Source organism: Drosophila serrata, unplaced genomic scaffold (assembly GCF_035046125.1).
Source record: "Drosophila serrata isolate PLE 108 unplaced genomic scaffold, ASM3504612v1 contig_272, whole genome shotgun sequence".
NCBI lineage: Eukaryota > Metazoa > Arthropoda > Insecta > Diptera > Drosophilidae > Drosophila > Drosophila serrata.
Window position 1 is genome coordinate 2492761 of NW_028257170.1, and position 18503 is coordinate 2511263.

At 43.2% G+C, this 18503-nt stretch overlaps 2 protein-coding genes across 51 annotated transcripts in view; one reads left to right on the forward strand and one right to left on the reverse strand.

Moving 5' to 3' along the window:
• Window positions 1-241: 241 nt before the first annotated feature.
• On the reverse strand, window positions 242-2340 carry Mcad (Medium-chain acyl-CoA dehydrogenase). Its single transcript, XM_020959090.2, has 3 exons — window positions 2115-2340; window positions 1299-1655; window positions 242-1235 (listed from the first exon to the last, which is right to left on the reverse strand). The coding sequence occupies exons 1-3, from the start codon at window positions 2130-2132 to the stop codon at window positions 351-353; spliced, it is 1260 nt and encodes a 419-aa protein (XP_020814749.1). The 5' UTR covers window positions 2133-2340; the 3' UTR covers window positions 242-350.
• Window positions 2341-3316: 976 nt separating this feature from the next.
• Ank2 (Ankyrin 2) overlaps window positions 3317-18503 on the forward strand; it is a 66660-nt gene continuing 51473 nt past the window's right edge. For 18 of the 50 annotated variants that reach the window (XM_086834079.1, XM_086834078.1, XM_086834104.1 and 15 more), the window contains exons 1-10: window positions 3317-4545; window positions 11844-11945; window positions 12008-12460; window positions 12523-13287; window positions 13351-13554; window positions 14065-14992; window positions 15163-15273; window positions 16398-16680; window positions 16815-17221; window positions 17287-17498. In XM_086834079.1, coding sequence (XP_086690205.1) covers window positions 4066-4545; window positions 11844-11945; window positions 12008-12460; window positions 12523-13287; window positions 13351-13554; window positions 14065-14992; window positions 15163-15273; window positions 16398-16680; window positions 16815-17221; window positions 17287-17498 — 3945 coding nt within the window. In that variant the 5' untranslated portion in view covers window positions 3317-4065. Of the gene's footprint in view, window positions 4546-5532; window positions 5759-7970; window positions 9094-11843; window positions 11946-12007; window positions 12461-12522; window positions 13288-13350; window positions 13555-14064; window positions 14993-15162; window positions 15274-16397; window positions 16681-16814; window positions 17222-17286; window positions 17499-18503 lie in introns of those variants that run through there. The other 32 variants (XM_086834084.1, XM_086834109.1, XM_086834085.1 and 29 more) reach the window with 5 other exon arrangements.

The following is an 18503-nucleotide window of genomic DNA, read 5'->3' on the forward strand; positions in this document are numbered from 1 at the left end:
ATCAGAGGATGATAGCTGGTGAAATATTAAACCGTGAGGACATAGAATAGCCGGTATTGATGAGACCAAGACTAGACTCTAGACCCTTGGGGTAAGTGATTCGTAGAAACCAAAAGGTTAACCGGAATTTCGAATTTAACTTGAGTGTAACTTAGTAGATACTTTTGATAACTGTGAAGTATTTACAATTTACTTATCCCTTCGTTTGTGTCCCAAAGAAACTTCAATTTTAAATTAATTATTTTAATTATTACTTATTTTATTTATCGATTTTGTGAATGTGATCTAAAAATGAGCATGAGGGCGGCTGAGGTGAATGGCGGCGATGAGGAGTCCTTGGACATTGTACATTACATGCTGCTCTTAGCAGCCTCGTACATGTTTCGCGAGATGATGAGACGCTGGATCTGGGAGGTGCCTTCATAGATCTGATAGATCTTGGCATCACGCATCAGCTTCTCCACAGGATATTCGCTATTGAAGCCATTGCCGCCAAAGATCTGGACAGCATCGGAGGCAATCTTGTTAGCCATATCAGCGGCATGACACTTGGCGATGGAGGCGTAGTAGCTGTTGCGGCGTCCCTGGTCGATTTCCCAGGCGGACAGGCGCCACGCAAGGCGGGAGGTCTCCACACCGATGGCCATATCCGCCAGCATGAACTGCACAGCCTGATGGTGAGCGATGGGCACTCCAAAGGTCTTGCGCTCCAGCGCGTACTTAAGAGCCTCATCCATACAGCGTTGGGCCAGGCCCACGGCACCGGCGGCCACTGGGGGACGGGTCTTGTCGAAGGTGCCCATGGCAATCTTAAAGCCGGCTCCCTCGCCAATCAGCACATTCTCCTTGGGCACACGCACATCCTCGAAGGTGATGCCACGTGTGTCGGAAGCGCGCTGTCCCATGTTCAATTCCTTGCGACCGGGCGTTAGACCAGGGGAATCACGCTCCACAATGAAGCCGGTGAAGGCCTTGCTGGCCGGGCACTTGGGATCAGGATTGGTACGGGCTAGCACGAAATACCAGTTAGCCACACCACCGTTGGTGATCCACATCTTTTGGCCGTTGATCACCCACTCGTCGCCCTTCTTTTCGGCGCGAGTCTTGATGCCACTCACATCGGATCCAGCTCCGGGCTCTGTGACACCATAGGCGGCCACCAGAGGTTCCTCCAGCAGACGACCCAAATACTTTTTCTTCTGCTCCTTGTTACCGGACAAGATCACAGGTGTTTGCTACGTTATAAACGGAGGACTTAGAACATCTTTCGGTGAGTGTTTTTATAGCTTTTCACTTACGCCCAGACCACTGGCCTCCAAGGCGGTCATAATGCCGGTACAGCCATAGGCCAACTCCTCGGCCGTCAGGCAGGTGGTGAACACATCCAGATCCATGCCACCCAGATCAGCAGGAATGTGATTATTCATCAGACCCAGCTCCCAGGCCTTCTTGATGATGGGCCACGGGTACTCGCCGCTCTTGTCGTATTGGGCAGCCACTGGGATGATCTCCTCACGAGTGAACTTACGGGCCAGCTCCTGCAGCTGCTGCTGCTCCTCGGTGAGGGCAAAGGAAGTGCCATTGGGCGAGACATGAGAGACGGCGGCATAGGAGCGACTTTGGGCCACCAGCTGGCGCAGGGCAGGCGCAGCTAGCTGTGTTTATTAGAAATATAAATTAGTATTATGATCTAATCTGATTTCTGACATCTTTTGAGGTCTTTTTAAGTCTGCCTGTTAATTTTCCCCATTAATTTGTTTGTTTGTATTTAGATGATAAGGTATTAAGGTCTTTTGACTTGTTATGCTTTAGGTTATATCAGTACCGATAGTAAGGTTCACATTCCAATTTAAATCAAGTGCAAATCAATCGCTTTTAGACGCCGCTAATAATATTTGCCGTACGGGGGGGCAAAGTACAAATGATTGCTGGCAGATAAGCAACAACAAATGTGTTTACGAAACATATAGCACACATATAAGTTATGCATATATTGTATATATAATTCCGTATCGCAGACGATCAACAATTGCTGTCGTCACTAGACAGAACTTTGAACCCTCCCCCACATTGTTTTTTTCACTTTCTCTGCGCAAATTAACTGATATGCTCACCTTGTTGAGGAACGCCATTGGTTTATGGGTTTATTTAAATAATTTTTATTTAGATTTAAGTAGGTCGCCGTACTAACTCGTCGGTGGCTCGCAGCGAAATGATCCAAACGAGTTGGCGGTGCACCGGTACAGCGATATTTGTACATGGCGGTACGGCGAGCAGCGACGCTTGGACATTGGACTTTGTTGCGCTGGCAGCAGTAGAGGAGCAAAGCTACAGACTCTTGGTGGTGACACACGTACCACAAGCATACACATCTCTGGGTACATACATCCAGCTGGGTGAGATAAGGGAATGCTCTCCGAACTTTGTATTCACTAACAGTTTGAGCTTTTTGGAAAGGGTTATATGTCAAAGGGTTTGCTTATATTGCATTTACTTGGCGCTTTTATAAGGTATTTATGTAGGGAAAGAAAGCAATAAAATGAATTTAATTTTTAATAACATAGTAATTATGAAGAACATACTTTGAGGATTTTTATATTTTCTATAAAAACCTTTGTGTTTAATTTTCATTTTATATTTTTAATAACCAACCAAACCTAATTGTACCATAACGTTTAACCACATTTATATTTTTATATCATCTTATCTTTATATATCATGTAGAAACAGACACACCCCCTTTTTTGAGAAACCAATGTACCCTTGAAAATACCCTTTTATAAAAGCATTCAAAAAGGTACCGACAATTCAACGTAAGCTTGAACAAAAAACGTAAGGGTAAAAGCTTTTAGCTTAAACAACGTAAAGCAAAGTTTATGGGAAAGTGTGGGTACAAAAAAGAACTCAAGGGTATATTCGGCTAAGCTATAAATGGATATTAAGAAGAAAAAGTGCACTCAGACCTTATAAGTTTAATAAATCTATATAAGATCTAAGCATTTTTCCATATAAATATCTATATTAGAAAAGTTAAAAAATAATGAAGTACTCATTTCTTAAAAAATACACATATGAATGTATTTGTAGAAATATTATGTTTATTACTTTACGAAAAATCAAAGCATATTAAAGAGTAGATAATACACATAGAAATGGAATCATTTTTAGAATGTTGGTTATACTTTTTGCAGAAATATATATTAAATTATTCCCTTTAAATTCCTCTACCCTTTCTATATCCTTTCAAGCAGTATTACCTAGTCGATTACTTTCCCTGCCACCTGTTAGGCTCTTAAAAATGGGAGCATACTTTTGCGCTTGACACAAATAGATGAAACATGTTCCGCTGGCTGCGTTAAAAATAACAGAGTGAGTGATATATACACAACAATCTCTCCAGCAAAACGAATTGGGAGTCCGTGACACAGTTGACAGCCAGCAGATAAAGAGCAGAGCGACGTGAAGCAGGACAGGAGGGCATCATTAAATCAGCATCCAAAATCAGCATCATCAAAGGGAGGGAGGCACAACAGAAAAGGACACAGGAGCGGGAGTGAGAGCAAGGAGTCTCTTATCAGCCAGGCGCATAAAACTGGGTCCGGTTAAAGCTCTTCCGCCAGGCAGGACGCCGAGCAGAGCCCGACACGGAGCCGAAGTGGTTCGGGTGGTGCCTTGGCGGGTGGCTCGACCAGAGGGAGGGTGGTGGTGGAAAGTCCTGTGGCATCTAAGGCACAACTGGGATAGCTGCTGGTCCTAGGCTGCTTTGCCAGTCAGTCATTTGACATTGCTCCTGCGAGAAGGTTGTCCACGCTCCGAGCTTAGATCCTCCATTGCCGCCCGTCTGCTCCATCGCGTCCACAAGTCCCTGAGAGAAAGTGAGTGCCAGTGTGTGTGTGTGTGTGTGTTCGGTGTTGCCCACTCCCACATCTGGGATACATATATAGAGGCCCCCCCCTCTCGCAGGGAGCAGTGAAAATTTAAACAAGTGTTACCTAAGCCTCCTAACAAAAAAAAAAAAATACAAAATAGAAAAAGAAGCTAGCCGCTGTCGAAGGTCTCGTCAAGATGGCCCAGTTTGTGACCCACATCCAGCCCACGCTAATGGAGGCGTCGCAAGGTCATGTGCCCCACCATCACGGTCATCAGGTGGGTGTGCAACACTCGTCACATCTGCCCCACAGCGGCCACAACATGCCCTCGCCCCCCACCCATAATCATCATCATGGCCATGGACATGGACATCACTCCGGCGGCGGTCATGGTGCAGCTGCCCATCCGCACAAGCAGACGCATCACAGCTCAAGCACCGCTGGACACTCCTCCAAGACGCAGCATCACAGTCACAGCCCGCCCTCGCAGATTCATTCGCCACCGGCGGAACACCATCCGGATCATATTGGTCACTACGAGTACTATCAGCACCATCATGAGCAGGTCTTCCACCATGAGGGAGGAGCTAGCGGAGCTACTAAGCAGCAGCAGCACCCGCACCCACATCACAGTGGCAACAAGCACGAGCATTGCCCCACAGGACACCAGAGTGCGGTGAGTAGACATTCCCAGGATTACATCATAGGGAATTGGGAAGAGCAGGTTGCTCCATTTTTATTTTTTAATAAAGGTAGTCACGTGATCTGGGAGGCCGCAGAGGGTACAAAATTAGAGGTCATCACCTAATGTGCTAGAAAGGATACGATAAAGTCGTAAAAGTTTGAATAGCTTTTATAGGCTGGTTCATATTTGTATGTATCCGCTTTTTTATACTCCAATACATTTTTATGGAGAACACTTTTCACTTGGCTAAAAGGATGGGATTAAGGCAATAAAAATCTACATTTTAAATGTGTGTGGTGGGCCATTATCTAAAGAATTTTATGTGATGTGGCTTACACATCTTGTTAAGAGATTAAAGGAACACATCCTTATGTACCCTAATAGCATTTCAGATATATCAACTTTCAGATGTAGGATAAAGGATACAAAAATCCCATCGAGGTCACCCCTAAATCTGGCTAAGGCTATGATAACATCATCAACTGTATGGTGACATAAATCATCCTTGAAACTTGCACATGAATCACAACTTTTTTTTGGGAGCATCATTTTCTGTTTGCGGTAGTCACAATCTTGAGGAGACATAACTCCTGCCCAATGCAATGACGCAATAGTAATCCTTGGACTGACTCCGTCCAATGCCAAATGAGTCATCCGGGGCAGGCGGCGACAGTGCGCTTCCGTTGTCCTTGCGGGGGCATTAACCAAACTCCTGCTGGCGCCCGGATGCCTGGCGTTTCCATAAACTCGACAATCCTGAGGTCGACGCACAGCTAAAAGCTCTTTATTTTCGCAATCTTCACGGCTTCTAGTTGGCCTTTATAAATAGCCAATTTGGCTAAATGTACTGGCTAAATGCTCACTCTCTCTCTCTCTCTCGTTGCCTCACTCTTTACTCTACGGCTGTTTAGTCTCTGTGTATATTCTCAGGTCTATTCTATTCGATTCTATTCTGTTCTGGGACCCTCTCAACCAACGGGGCGCATTCGAAAATAATTCAGAAAACGACTCGAATCGGACTCGACTCGTCTCGTCTCGGTGCGGCTGCCGCGTGAGGCCCTCTAGACAATATCTAGATATATACGCGTATATATATATTTCAATTTTATTGGCCCGCAAGTTGAGGTTCTTCGCTGGATAAGTTGGAAGATCTGGGCAAATGGAGACGCTGAAGAAACGCTTCCCATCGCTGCAGAGTTTGGGCGTAAGTTTTGGCGACTCCTTGGACTTAATTTATGTAATTCCCCGGGGGAGGGGGGCAGGCATATACCCCCCATAAAAAAAATATTACAAAAAAGAAAAACAACAACCTATAGCATCTGTTTTATAAATACAAAAATACCGCCCGCGATTCGTGCGAGGAAATTTTACATTTTTCATAATTTTGTGCGTGCCTCGTTTTTCCTTTTTCGCCATGTTTTCATTTTCCAACCTCCCGTCCCCATCAGGTGCAATCGAGTGAACACGGTGAAAATGTTTTCATTTCCCCCCTGAAATTACCCACGAAATGGCAATTTTGGCGTGCTCAATTTTCGTTGCGTTTTTTGGGGTCGTCAGAATTATGGGCAATCAGCTCATCTAGCTGGTAATTTACTTAAGGCATTGCCCCCAAAAACATTTCTGCCACGATGTGTTTTTTTAAGGGGCTTCGGGGCGGGTTCTTGAAATATCATATTGCTGCCAACAGGCCACAGCGATGCTAACACAAATATTAACTTAAATAAGGGGAGAATTTAACAGCTTATTCAGGGTATCGAATAGAGGATACTCTTTTTGGGGGAATACACTTTGGGGTTTGTTAAATTCAGGTTAATTATTACCAACAAAAGCAGTCTTGTTTGCAGAAATTAAATTGGATAGTGTACATATCCTAATTCTTATTTAAATAGTATCTGATTCACTTCCTTTAAAATTAAATCGGTTCCAGGGCTTCGATACTTAAAATATAGTCCAGATAAATTCCCAATGATGTTTTAATTTACATTTTAAATATTCCACCTGCTCTAAATATTACTTTCCCTACATTTTCCACATTTCCCTCGAGCTTTAAGCAATCTTAGGTAACCCAAGGCTAGAAAAGTAATTAAAAATCTATCAATTGCATTGGGTAAAAAGTAAAAAGAAGCCTTTTGAATTATTAATTAAGCAACACACAAATGACAATATCCAAAACAAGGGGAGAGTATAGACATATATAAACACTGTTCAAGTGCCAGGTGACATGCGAAAGAGCCATTTGGTTTTGGGCCCACCCTGTGCCTTGGGCTTTTGTGGCTTTAAAGTGCGACCAGGAAACCCCTTCTGATTTGGTCAAAACCAAACAAACGGGCCAGGCGATAAAGGCCAAGTGAGTGGACTTTAAGGGCGAGATCCGGAAAGAAGGGGAAGCTCTTTTAATTAAATTCAAAATGTGCCTAGCACCTTGCTGGCAACCATGGCTGAATGCATTTACCCCAGTTAATTACCTGCAACGTGATTCACGCACACCCATTCCTTTGTTTACACCACAATTTGTCCCAGTCACGATGCAATTTGAAATGCAATTTTATGCAATCCCTCAAAGGGGATGGTTCTTTCTTTTTTTAGGGTGGATTTCCTGTCTAAGAAGCAGAATTAATGGCACTGGGGCCCTGCTTCGCCTTACTTGGCACAACGTGACTGGGAATGCATACGCATCCGATTGGGATTTTCGACCTCTCGATACGGATACAACGATATTCCTAGAGGGTGGGTTTTGGGGTGTGATTTTCGAACTGGTCTCTCCATCATCGAAACGTCAAGTAAACAAAGTCCAGGCAAGCTGCGCGTCTGCGCGGAAGCTAATCCCAAAAACTGGAAGGATTCCGGCCATCCAGCCGCTGCCAACCAACTGTGGATTGTGTGCACTCGCTCGTCTCGGCCCGGCCTTTATTTACTCTCGGTCAATAGTGTTTCGGGCCGGCAGATTATCTAGGGGTAGGACCATGTCCATGTGCTTTTCGTGTGTGTACTTGTCTAATTAGTCTAATGTGCTAACTGAAACACTGTTGGTGGAACTTAATGCCCCTGGATTTTATTGTGTGTGCCATGACTGAGTGATTAGTGTGGGTCTTGTTAGGATAGTTACGCCTTGTGAAGAATAACTACAGTTTTGTAAATATTTATAAAAGGAACTAGGGTGTGGTGCACTTTCCTCTTATTGGTTTGAACAAATAACAATTTGTGAGGGTTCCAAAGAGAACTGGAAGTATCGTTTACTGGGGCTGGTTACAAAGGATATATTGTTTTAAAGTGAAGAATACCCACTGTGATATTTATTTTATTTCCCTTATAAAACATACAAAAACTTCCCTTTTTATTTGTGTATCAAATAAATGTAACAAATTAGACATAGAGACATTAAAACAGGATTACGTATAAGAAAAGGGGTGGAAAGTGGCTTAATGACTTTTATGATTTGGAGCTTGATTAATAGAAAATGTCGAAAATGAATTATTATTTCACTACAGAACCAGAAATATTCGTCATCATTCAACTCATAATGTACTTCACCCCTAGAAACTTCACAAATTAAGTTCTTGCTTATAAAATATCTTCTGTAAAATGATTAATTCACTTTTTCTGGTGTCTCACTTTCAAGCTCAAGTTACCCTTCCCTCAAAACCGAATCAAATTCTATTTAGACATGCATTAAATTTTAAAAAATTCTTAAAAACAATGCATTTAAGCCAACAATAGACCATTGATAGGGATCTGCTGCCGTGACTTCCTTTATAGCACGTGCTCTAAGGACTATAAAAACGTCAACAATAACAAAGGGCACGTGTCGGATGGTGGGGGAGAGAGTTAGACAGCCTGGCACTTCCAATTCGAACTTCCCGCTTCCAGCGGTCGGAACAACCCTCGAGTTCCCAGGGGGTGAACGTTCCAATTGGAATGACCAAGTGCGCAGGTCCTTCGAACAGTCCTGGCGACAGTTGAAGTTACCACCACTCGTGGCAGGACTTGTCGCATCCAGTCTGGAGTTGAACATCGAAGAAAACGGCAGCAACGAAAAGAGCTCCTCGAAAATCCGTGAATTCAGAAGGGACTGTGTGAGAGCAGCCAGAAAATCCAATCAGACACACACACACACACACACTCTGACAAAGGCGCACACCCATACACCCATACACAGACACTGACACGCACACACTCGACTCGGTCGCCCGTACGAACACACCCTCCTCGCACACTCACTCATGTACATATATTGCTTACATAAAGTCTAAGGAAAAATCGATAGGAGTGCATTAAATATTCAAAAATCGGAAAAAAGCAGAGAAGGTCTCGAGCAAATCCTCGAGGCAAGAGTGAGTTTTCCGCGAGATCCTGTGGCTGTGGAAAAGTCTCTGGGCCAGTGAAAAAAAGAATATGACTAAGCTGCAGTGACGACATACGCCGCCACCGTCGTCGCCGCTTACACAATTTCTCTACACCAATTACAAACGCAGACTTTAAAGGCCAGAAGGAAGTTTTCCAATTTGCGAAAAGAAAATGGTCACCGAAAATGGAGCTCAGGTAAAAGACAATTTTTCTACTTGAATTTCAGTGGGGAAAAGTCTAGATTTTCAGGCTCAAAGTCTGAGATTCTGGGGGAGCAGCCATGTTGGCGTCCATTTTGCGGATTATCGATTTTTCGTTGTCTGCCTGAAAAAGTGCAGCAAATTGAGAAAAATCCGTTAAATAGGTCTTTTATGAAAAGATTCTTTATATTTTACCAACTAAAGAAAGGATATTCTGGTAATTTTAAGGGTTTGTTAAGGGGTTGTTAAGGGCTTTCCCCCACTCCCACTTGAAGGAAGTTTATTGATTTTTCACTCCGTTTAATTTGTGGGCGTTGCAGGCAATATCCGATTTTAGCCTGAACAATGGTCTAAAAATAATTGCTGTACTAACCAATTAGAAATGGTAGCACCACTACCACTACCAGAACACCACCTCCACTGGTGGTGTCCCTTTAATCGTAACTGGGTGTGGTGCGTGCGTGTATTTGTTGGCAAGAGCGTAAGGTAATCGAGATTTAGGTTAAACCTTATGATGACATGCGACATTTGTGGCAAGATGGGGGAAAAATCCATAATATGACTCACTTTTTTCTCATCTGCTCTTCGAACAGCAGCCAGTGCATTAAGCTTAAGCAATTATTTGTTGCTCCTGCCAAGGACCTCCACTTGGTATTCGATTGGCCATAAAGCATGCTTTCAAGTGGCAAACATGGCCACACAAGTTCAAAGCGAATCCACTTCCATACTTCAAGGCAAAACTCCTTTGGACAAGCACTCGATTTACCCGAGCTCAGCTCCTCGTTATACAATGACGAAAGCGGGGGCGAGGCCGAGCCCAAGCACCTTTGAACTTTTGGCCCATGTCTGTGAGAGACACCTCGTTTCAGCACAGTGAAAAATTAGAAGTTATTCTAAATACCTTTTCATATTTCTAATTTCGGAAAGGAAATAGTTTTAAAGGGAAAATAATAGCTTCAAGTTAAAATAACTGATAAACTAGAGTTTCTAAAATATGGAAACTAAACCAATATTTTATAACCACATTAAATATATAGTATCTTTAATATACAAATGATGTATTTCTATAAATAAAACATGTTTTATTATTTATATTGATTTTGAAACCAATTACTCATTAGAAAATCCTAAAAAACATATTTTAAGGTTTTACTAATGAGTAACTTGTACAAAAATCAATAAATATAAGCAAACTTTTTTTTTTGTATGCAAACCCCAAGGAAAAGCTTAACTTTTTTACTAGGAAAGAAAATCCTAGTCAGGTTACCTGAATATATATGTTATAATATCAGAAAGCTAAAAAAAAATATATAGAAGAATATCAAGAACATTGTGTACGGAGACTCTCAAGTTTTCAAAACAAATTTGAACTTAAAACAAAATGAACAATTTTGAATTATTAAAATAAGTGTATATAAAACACCATACAAAAACATCAAAAAACCCTATTTAAGTCATTATAAAAACGTAATATAACATTTAAGTTATATTAAAGACAAAATCTTTATTTATAAAAAGAAAAAAACCCCTTAAAGTTAGCTTTAATTTTCTTCTGTGCATTTAAGCAAACAGACTTCAGATTTCAGGAAGTTTAGTCGAAGCAAACAGTCCTTTATTCAATTCGTATGTATGCCCAGGGCATATGAAATGAGTTCTTTTATTGGGACGCTTCTGTATATCCTTCACACACTTCCTTGTTTGCCAAAAGGGGGGTGGTGCATTGGATGGGGTCTTAGTGCCCAGGAAGCCTCTTTCAGTGTCTGAGCTGTGGTCACTCTTCAGCGGCATCGTGTGTGCGAATTTCCCAGTTCGCTTTTCCTTCCAATGCGAAAACAGTTCCGATTTGCCGACTTCCAGTTGCAGTTTTCACACGCGACATGACGTCATTTTCGACATCGAAATACTGGAAATCCTGACAAGCGTTTTGAGGGGGAGGTGAAAAAAATATAAACAAAACTTGGCTAACAACCACCTAGCATTGGAACGATGAAATCGACAGCTGAGCCCTGTCCCCGAGTGGGTTTAGTGGGTGGTGGCCCATTGGGTGGGCGTTGGCCATTAGAACGAGAGTTACCCGTACACCTGCGCCAAAAGCCGGAAAAGCGGCTGAACGCTGACCCCTCCACCTTGACCGTCGCGAGTTGAACTTGAAGCAAGGGACAGGTGCATAATAACTATATGTAACCATTGTAGTTGGGCCACCAAACTTGGAGTTGCGCAACCTAGCAACGATCAATAAAACTCCAAGTGCACCCACACCCACATCCACACCTCACCAGGTGATGGATACGCAGCTGGCACGCAACTATTTGTACTTACAAACAAAAAAAGAGATGGAAAGTTTACCAACCAAGTGGAAACTTTGCAAAGATTGATTGCTTATTGGGTGATAAGTCAACAAGCAATTACTTCTTGATGACCTTTGCCTTCCTGGGATATTGGTGTGAAAATAAGGCTAATTTGCAGTCTAACACCCATTATTTATTTCCCTTTTCCTAGAGTATTATTTATAGAGGAGTATTCGTAAATTGTAGTACATTTTCCTAGATTAACCTAAACCTATTATCTTCTATACATGTATTAAATCTTGATCTGAATTGAAAAGATTTGAAAACTCCCTTGAAAGTTTGTTTATCAATTTAATTATTTAGTTAAAAGATCTTTTTCCCCTGGGTTAACTAAGTTAAAACTTTGTTATTTATTCTTAATTCCACTTTTTAAAATGTTAAATTAATTATATTACAGGGCGATGGAAACACTTCCTTCCTGCGTGCCGCTCGCGCTGGCAACCTGGAGCGTGTGCTCGAGCATTTGAAGAATAACATTGACATCAATACCAGCAATGCGGTAAATCCAATAAATAAAAACTTTAAATTACCTATTCAATAAACTCTTGATTTTCCCCATAGAACGGCTTGAATGCCTTGCATCTGGCCTCTAAGGATGGCCATATCCACGTTGTCTCGGAGCTGCTGCGCCGTGGTGCACTCGTGGACAGTGCCACCAAGAAGGGCAACACGGCACTCCACATCGCCTCACTGGCCGGGCAGGAGGAGGTGGTAAAGCTACTGCTGGAGCACAATGCCTCGGTTAATGTTCAGTCCCAGAATGGATTTACACCCCTCTACATGGCCGCCCAGGAGAACCATGATGCAGTGGTGCGTCTGCTTTTGTCCAACGGAGCCAACCAGAGTCTGGCCACCGAGGATGGTTTCACCCCTTTGGCGGTGGCCATGCAGCAGGGTCACGACAAGGTAGTGGCTGTGCTCCTCGAGAGCGATACCCGCGGCAAGGTCAGGCTTCCTGCGCTGCATATTGCAGCCAAGAAGGATGATGTCAAGGCCGCCACCCTGCTCCTAGATGTGAGTATTCCTTACCACTACAAAAAGGGTAACAATTTGCTGACTTAAATCTACCTTTTCAGAATGACCACAATCCGGATGTAACTTCCAAGTCGGGCTTCACCCCACTGCACATTGCATCGCATTATGGCAACCAGAACATTGCCAATCTGCTGATCCAGAAGGGAGCCGATGTCAACTACTCGGCCAAGCATAACATTAGTCCACTGCATGTGGCTGCCAAGTGGGGCAAAACCAATATGGTCTCTCTGCTGCTGGAGAAGGGTGGCAATATCGAGGCCAAAACCAGGGATGGTCTTACCCCGCTCCATTGCGCCGCTCGCTCTGGACACGAGCAAGTGGTGGACATGCTGCTGGAACGAGGAGCTCCCATTAGCGCCAAGACCAAGAACGGTTTGGCTCCTCTTCATATGGCCGCCCAGGGTGAGCATGTGGATGCTGCCCGCATCCTTTTATACCATCGTGCCCCCGTCGATGAGGTGACCGTGGACTATCTAACCGCTCTTCATGTGGCTGCCCATTGTGGTCATGTTCGAGTGGCTAAGCTTCTGCTGGATCGTAATGCGGATGCAAATGCGAGGGCCTTAAATGGATTTACTCCACTGCACATTGCCTGCAAAAAGAACCGCTTGAAGGTGGTGGAGCTGCTGTTGCGTCATGGAGCCAGCATTAGTGCCACCACGGAGAGTGGACTGACACCGCTCCATGTGGCCGCCTTCATGGGTTGCATGAACATTGTCATCTATCTGCTGCAGCATGATGCAAGTCCCGATGTACCCACTGTGCGTGGTGAGACGCCACTTCATCTGGCCGCCAGAGCCAATCAGGTGCGTTTACTATACAAGGATTACTCTTAACCCTGCTCATCTTATTTTAATCTCTCTTCTCAGACCGACATCATTCGCATCTTGCTGCGGAATGGCGCCCAGGTGGACGCTCGTGCCCGGGAGCAGCAAACTCCGTTGCACATTGCCTCCCGGCTGGGAAACGTGGATATTGTGATGCTTCTGCTGCAGCATGGCGCCCAGGTGGATGCCACCACCAAGGACATGTACACGGCTTTGCATATTGCCGCCAAGGAGGGTCAGGATGAGGTAAAAGAGCTGATAGCGAAAAAGATCACCGACCATATCGACACCGTTTACCTGATGCAACTGTTTTGGATACGCCATCAGGAGTTTTTCATTTGATATTTAGTTCTTAATCGACTTTTTATTTTGTTTTTTCCTTGTATTATGAGTATTATGAGTTGTGTCTTTTGCTCTTGTGTTGTTTTCGCTTTTTCGTTTGTAATTGAATAAATGTTGCAACTATTTTGTAGTAATAATGATATTATTTATGGAATTTCATTAAATTCTAATGTTTTTTAGTTTTATTTTCAGCTTTTCTAGCACATAATTGTTAAATACTTTTGATTTTTCAGTTTAAAATGAAATATTGGATGGATATTTCGAACTTTTCTTGATTTTAAATATATGTTGTAAATCCTTTTTCAGTATTTTTGGTATGTATGTATTGTCCTGTATTTATTTCATTTTGAAATAATTTGCAACAACTTCATTAAGACACATCATTTAACTAATTTAAATACTATCCTTCTTTAGGTGGCCGCTGTGTTAATCGAGAACGGCGCCGCTTTGGATGCTGCCACCAAAAAAGGATTCACTCCTCTTCATCTGACCGCCAAATATGGACACATCAAGGTGGCCCAGTTGCTGCTCCAGAAGGAGGCCGATGTGGATGCCCAGGGCAAGAATGGCGTTACACCGCTGCATGTGGCCTGCCACTATAACAACCAGCAGGTGGCCCTGCTGCTCCTGGAGAAGGGAGCCAGCCCCCATGCCACGGCGAAGAATGGACACACTCCATTGCACATCGCCGCTCGCAAGAACCAAATGGATATTGCCACCACTTTGTTGGAGTATGGAGCTCAGGCCAATGCCGAGAGCAAGGCTGGGTTCACCCCGCTCCATTTGAGCAGCCAGGAGGGTCACGCCGAGATCTCCAACCTGCTCATTGAGCACAAGGCCGCTGTGAATCACCCGGCCAAGAATGGTCTTACCCCAATGCACCTGTGTGCCCAAGAGGATAATGTGAATGTGGCTGAGATCCTGGAGAAGAATGGTGCCAACATTGATATGGCTACCAAGGCGGGTTATACTCCACTGCATGTCGCCTCCCACTTCGGACAGGCCAACATGGTGCGTTTCTTGCTCCAGAATGGCGCCAATGTGGATGCGGCCACCTCGATTGGATATACACCACTGCATCAGACCGCTCAGCAGGGCCATTGTCATATTGTGAACCTTCTGCTGGAGCACAAGGCCAATGCCAATGCCCAGACTGTCAACGGACAGACGCCTTTGCATATTGCCAGGAAGCTGGGCTATATTAGCGTCTTGGATTCGCTGAAGACCATCACCAAGGAGGACGAGGCAGCTGCTGCGACCACCCAAGCTGAGGAAAAGTATCGTGTCGTGGCTCCAGAGGCCATGCACGAGTCCTTCATGTCCGACTCCGAGGAAGAAGGCGGTAGGTATCTTTTAAGCAACCAATTAACACCTAACCATAAGCCACAAGCTCACTGCCCAGCTAGTCAGCCAGCACACAGACACCACCTAGCACAAACCCAAAATAGATTACGATTACGTTTACGATAGTCTTAAGTGAATCCCCGTTCTTTTATGCGTGTCCACCATCAGGGGACACAAATTTGGAATTGGACGCAGGCTATGAGTACGGCATTGGCCCGGGTCGGTCAGATGCCCACGTCTATCTGCCGTACTACCAAGGCGACAATCTCTATGTCTCCAGTAAGTGTCTCCCAGGGCCACTTGGAAGTCCCCTAAACGTATCCGTATCCGTATTCGTATCTTAAATCCTGGCCGTTATCAAGTGCACCAATTGGCTAATGATTGAGATCGTGATTGGCTTTATGAAATGACCACAAAAGTTTTGAGTACAAAACAGCACTTTATATGGGTCTGAAATGTATAAAACTATATCTTGACGTTGTAATTGAGTATAAAAGTGAAGAAAGGAAGTCTAGTACTTATGACTCCTTGTTATTTTCATATATATGTTTGCTTAAATATTATTGTGAAATCTAAACTTAACTATATACATAGATATCTATATACAAATGATACAGGCTTTCCTTGCAGAAAAGTTTATTAGGGAATATATGTTGGTTCAATTTTTTAACAACATAACAGAATAGCTTCGACAAATGTAATTTAGCTTATAAAAGTTAATAGATTCTTTTAATTACAAGACCTTAAACAGAATATGTCAGCACTTTATAAGAAATATTCTAACTAAGACAAACTTAGCTATGCTTTTTTAAGCTAGTTTTCTGAGAGATATTTCCTGTGACATAACCTTTCAAAAAAGAACATATTCCCTATAGATAGGATGTCAAACCGCTATTGACTTATTTCGCAATGTCTAGGTTGGGTTTAATAATCTCGAATTCGCTTGTAATCGCGGCATGCAATAATGTATACTTGTGTGTCTGTATCTATTATCCATGTAATATGCTCCTATTTAATGGTCATGCTAGCTTTACATATTATATCACCCCCTATATTATCCATTTATTATATCAAACCTAAAAAAGATCAAGCATGTACAATTTACAAAATTTGTTAACTAAAATCAAACTCATTTGCATTCTTCTATTTTCAATGCACTGCGCTCTCTCATCTGCAATTCAACAATACAACAATTCAACAATTCAACAACTTTCAACAACAACAACAAACAACCAACTCCGACACCCCAAAACAATAACAACTGAAACACGAAACAACAACAATTAAAAATAAATAACAACAACTACAACGCTATATGGCCGATTGGACTGTCTTGTGCTTTAACAAAATGCAAATGCTGCGGAATGCCCTCGAAACGCATCGAAATCGATTCAAAACTCTAGGCGAAGACAATATGCTATCAGATCAACCATACCGCTATCTGACCGTTGACGAAATGAAATCCCTAGGCGACGACTCGCTGCCAATCGATGTGACCCGTGATGAGCGAATGGATTCCAACCGGATGACCCAGAGCACTGAATATGCCTCCGGCGTGCCACCCACCATCGGCGAGGAGGTGATTAGTCCCCACAAGGCCCAGGTATATGGAAGTTCACCCAAGGCCACCGTCGATGGTGTGTATATTGCTAATGGATCTGGACACGATGAGCCACCACATGTGGGGTAAGTTTCCAAGGGCATAGGCTCTCTTTTTGCCATTATGATTGAGATCTATTTAATTGTCAAACATGAATTTAATTTTGGCATTTGTAATCTTAACTTCTTTGATCCTTAAGTAATTTTCCTTCCATTTGCAGCCGCAAGCTAAGCTGGAAGAGCTTCCTGGTATCCTTCTTGGTTGATGCCCGTGGTGGTGCCATGCGTGGTTGCCGGCACAGTGGTGTGCGCATGATTATCCCCTCGCGCTCCACTTGCCAACCGACGCGGGTCACCTGCCGGTATGTGAAGCCGCAGCGCACCATGCATCCGCCGCAGCTAATGGAGGGCGAGGCCTTGGCCAGTCGTGTCCTGGAGCTCGGTCCGTGCTCCACCAAGTTTATTGGACCGGTGGTCATGGAGGTGCCGCATTTCGCATCGCTGCGTGGCAAGGAGCGTGAGATTATTATCCTTCGCTCGGACAATGGTGAAACCTGGCGAGAGCATACCATTGACAACTCGGAGGAGATTATACACGACGTTATGCAACAGTGTTTTGAGCCGGAGGGTGAGTGCAGGAATGAAAATTCCTGTCTTTTCAACGGACTATAATTTGTACTCTTTTGGTTACAGAGATTGCCCAGTTGGAGGAGCAGGCTGGCAACCATGTTTGCCGCTTTGTCACCTACGATTTCCCTCAATACTTTGCCGTCGTATCGCGCATACGCCAGGAGGTCCATGCCATTGGCCCCGAGGGCGGCATGGTGTCCAGCACTGTGGTGCCTCAGGTGCAGGCCGTCTTCCCACAGGGAGCCCTCACCAAGAAGATCAAAGTTGGCTTACAGGTAAACCTCTTTAAACCGCGCAAGGGCGTTGCGCCTGAGAAACTGCGCAAAATTAGCGTCAATCATGTGCCCAAGAAGAAGCGCTTCTCGCTCATCTGGTAAACCCAACCAGGGGCAATAATATCTATTCTTAAAAAAGCTAAAGAAATCGAATACGTTATCGGTCAGCATACATATATACTCGAGCATTTAATCTCCAACTTCCCAAAAGAATATCAAAAAGAATGCAAAAGATGTTTTCCAAAATGAAATAATGAGCATTTATAACCAGTACTCCTATAACGAATAACTAATAACCAACTATGTTAACCCTACCCAAATCCTGTGTAGCAAAATATGGTAGATCTTAGGCCCAAAGCTCACTTACAGTGGTCTGAACTTGGTAATTATTCGAGACTATGCACCACTGTAAGTGAACTTTGGAGCTGAATTTTCCAAATGTTATTAATCGTATGAAATATGTGCACTTTGTTTGATTATATTGAGACACACTTTGAGAAACTTTACGGCACTCAGCTTATGGAGCCATTGTGGAATCGGTATCCTCACGCTAACCTAATCAAGCCAATATAATATGCTATGCAAGACGGTGACACACAATAATACTTATATGAAACCGATTAAATCTGATCATGGATCAAGTGCAGAGTTGCAACAAACATTGTCCAATTTGCTAAGATGAAATATAAGCGTATATCGAATATTATGATACATTACCTATATATGCTAACTACTCTTAATTCATACATTATTTATGATTATTACCTACTTATGCATAAGATTATACTTACAAGTTCTCTGAAATGCAGTACTACCCAATAAATTTAGTTCAACAAAAACTTTATGCCAATGAAAATGTTTTAATTACTTTTCATTTGATTACTTTTTCATTGAATTGCTTTTTCAAATCTAAAAAAAAAAAATATATATATATATATATGAGAGAAGAGGTGATAAATATATATAGTTACAATTGGGTCCGGTCTGAGGGGCCTAACGAAGTTG

Coding starts and splice junctions, on each gene's coding strand:
- Mcad (XM_020959090.2), bottom strand. Junction 1,236..1,298: donor TGGAGGCCAGTGGTCTGGGC/GTAAGTGAAAAG, acceptor TTTATAACGTAG/CAAACACCTGTGATCTTGTC.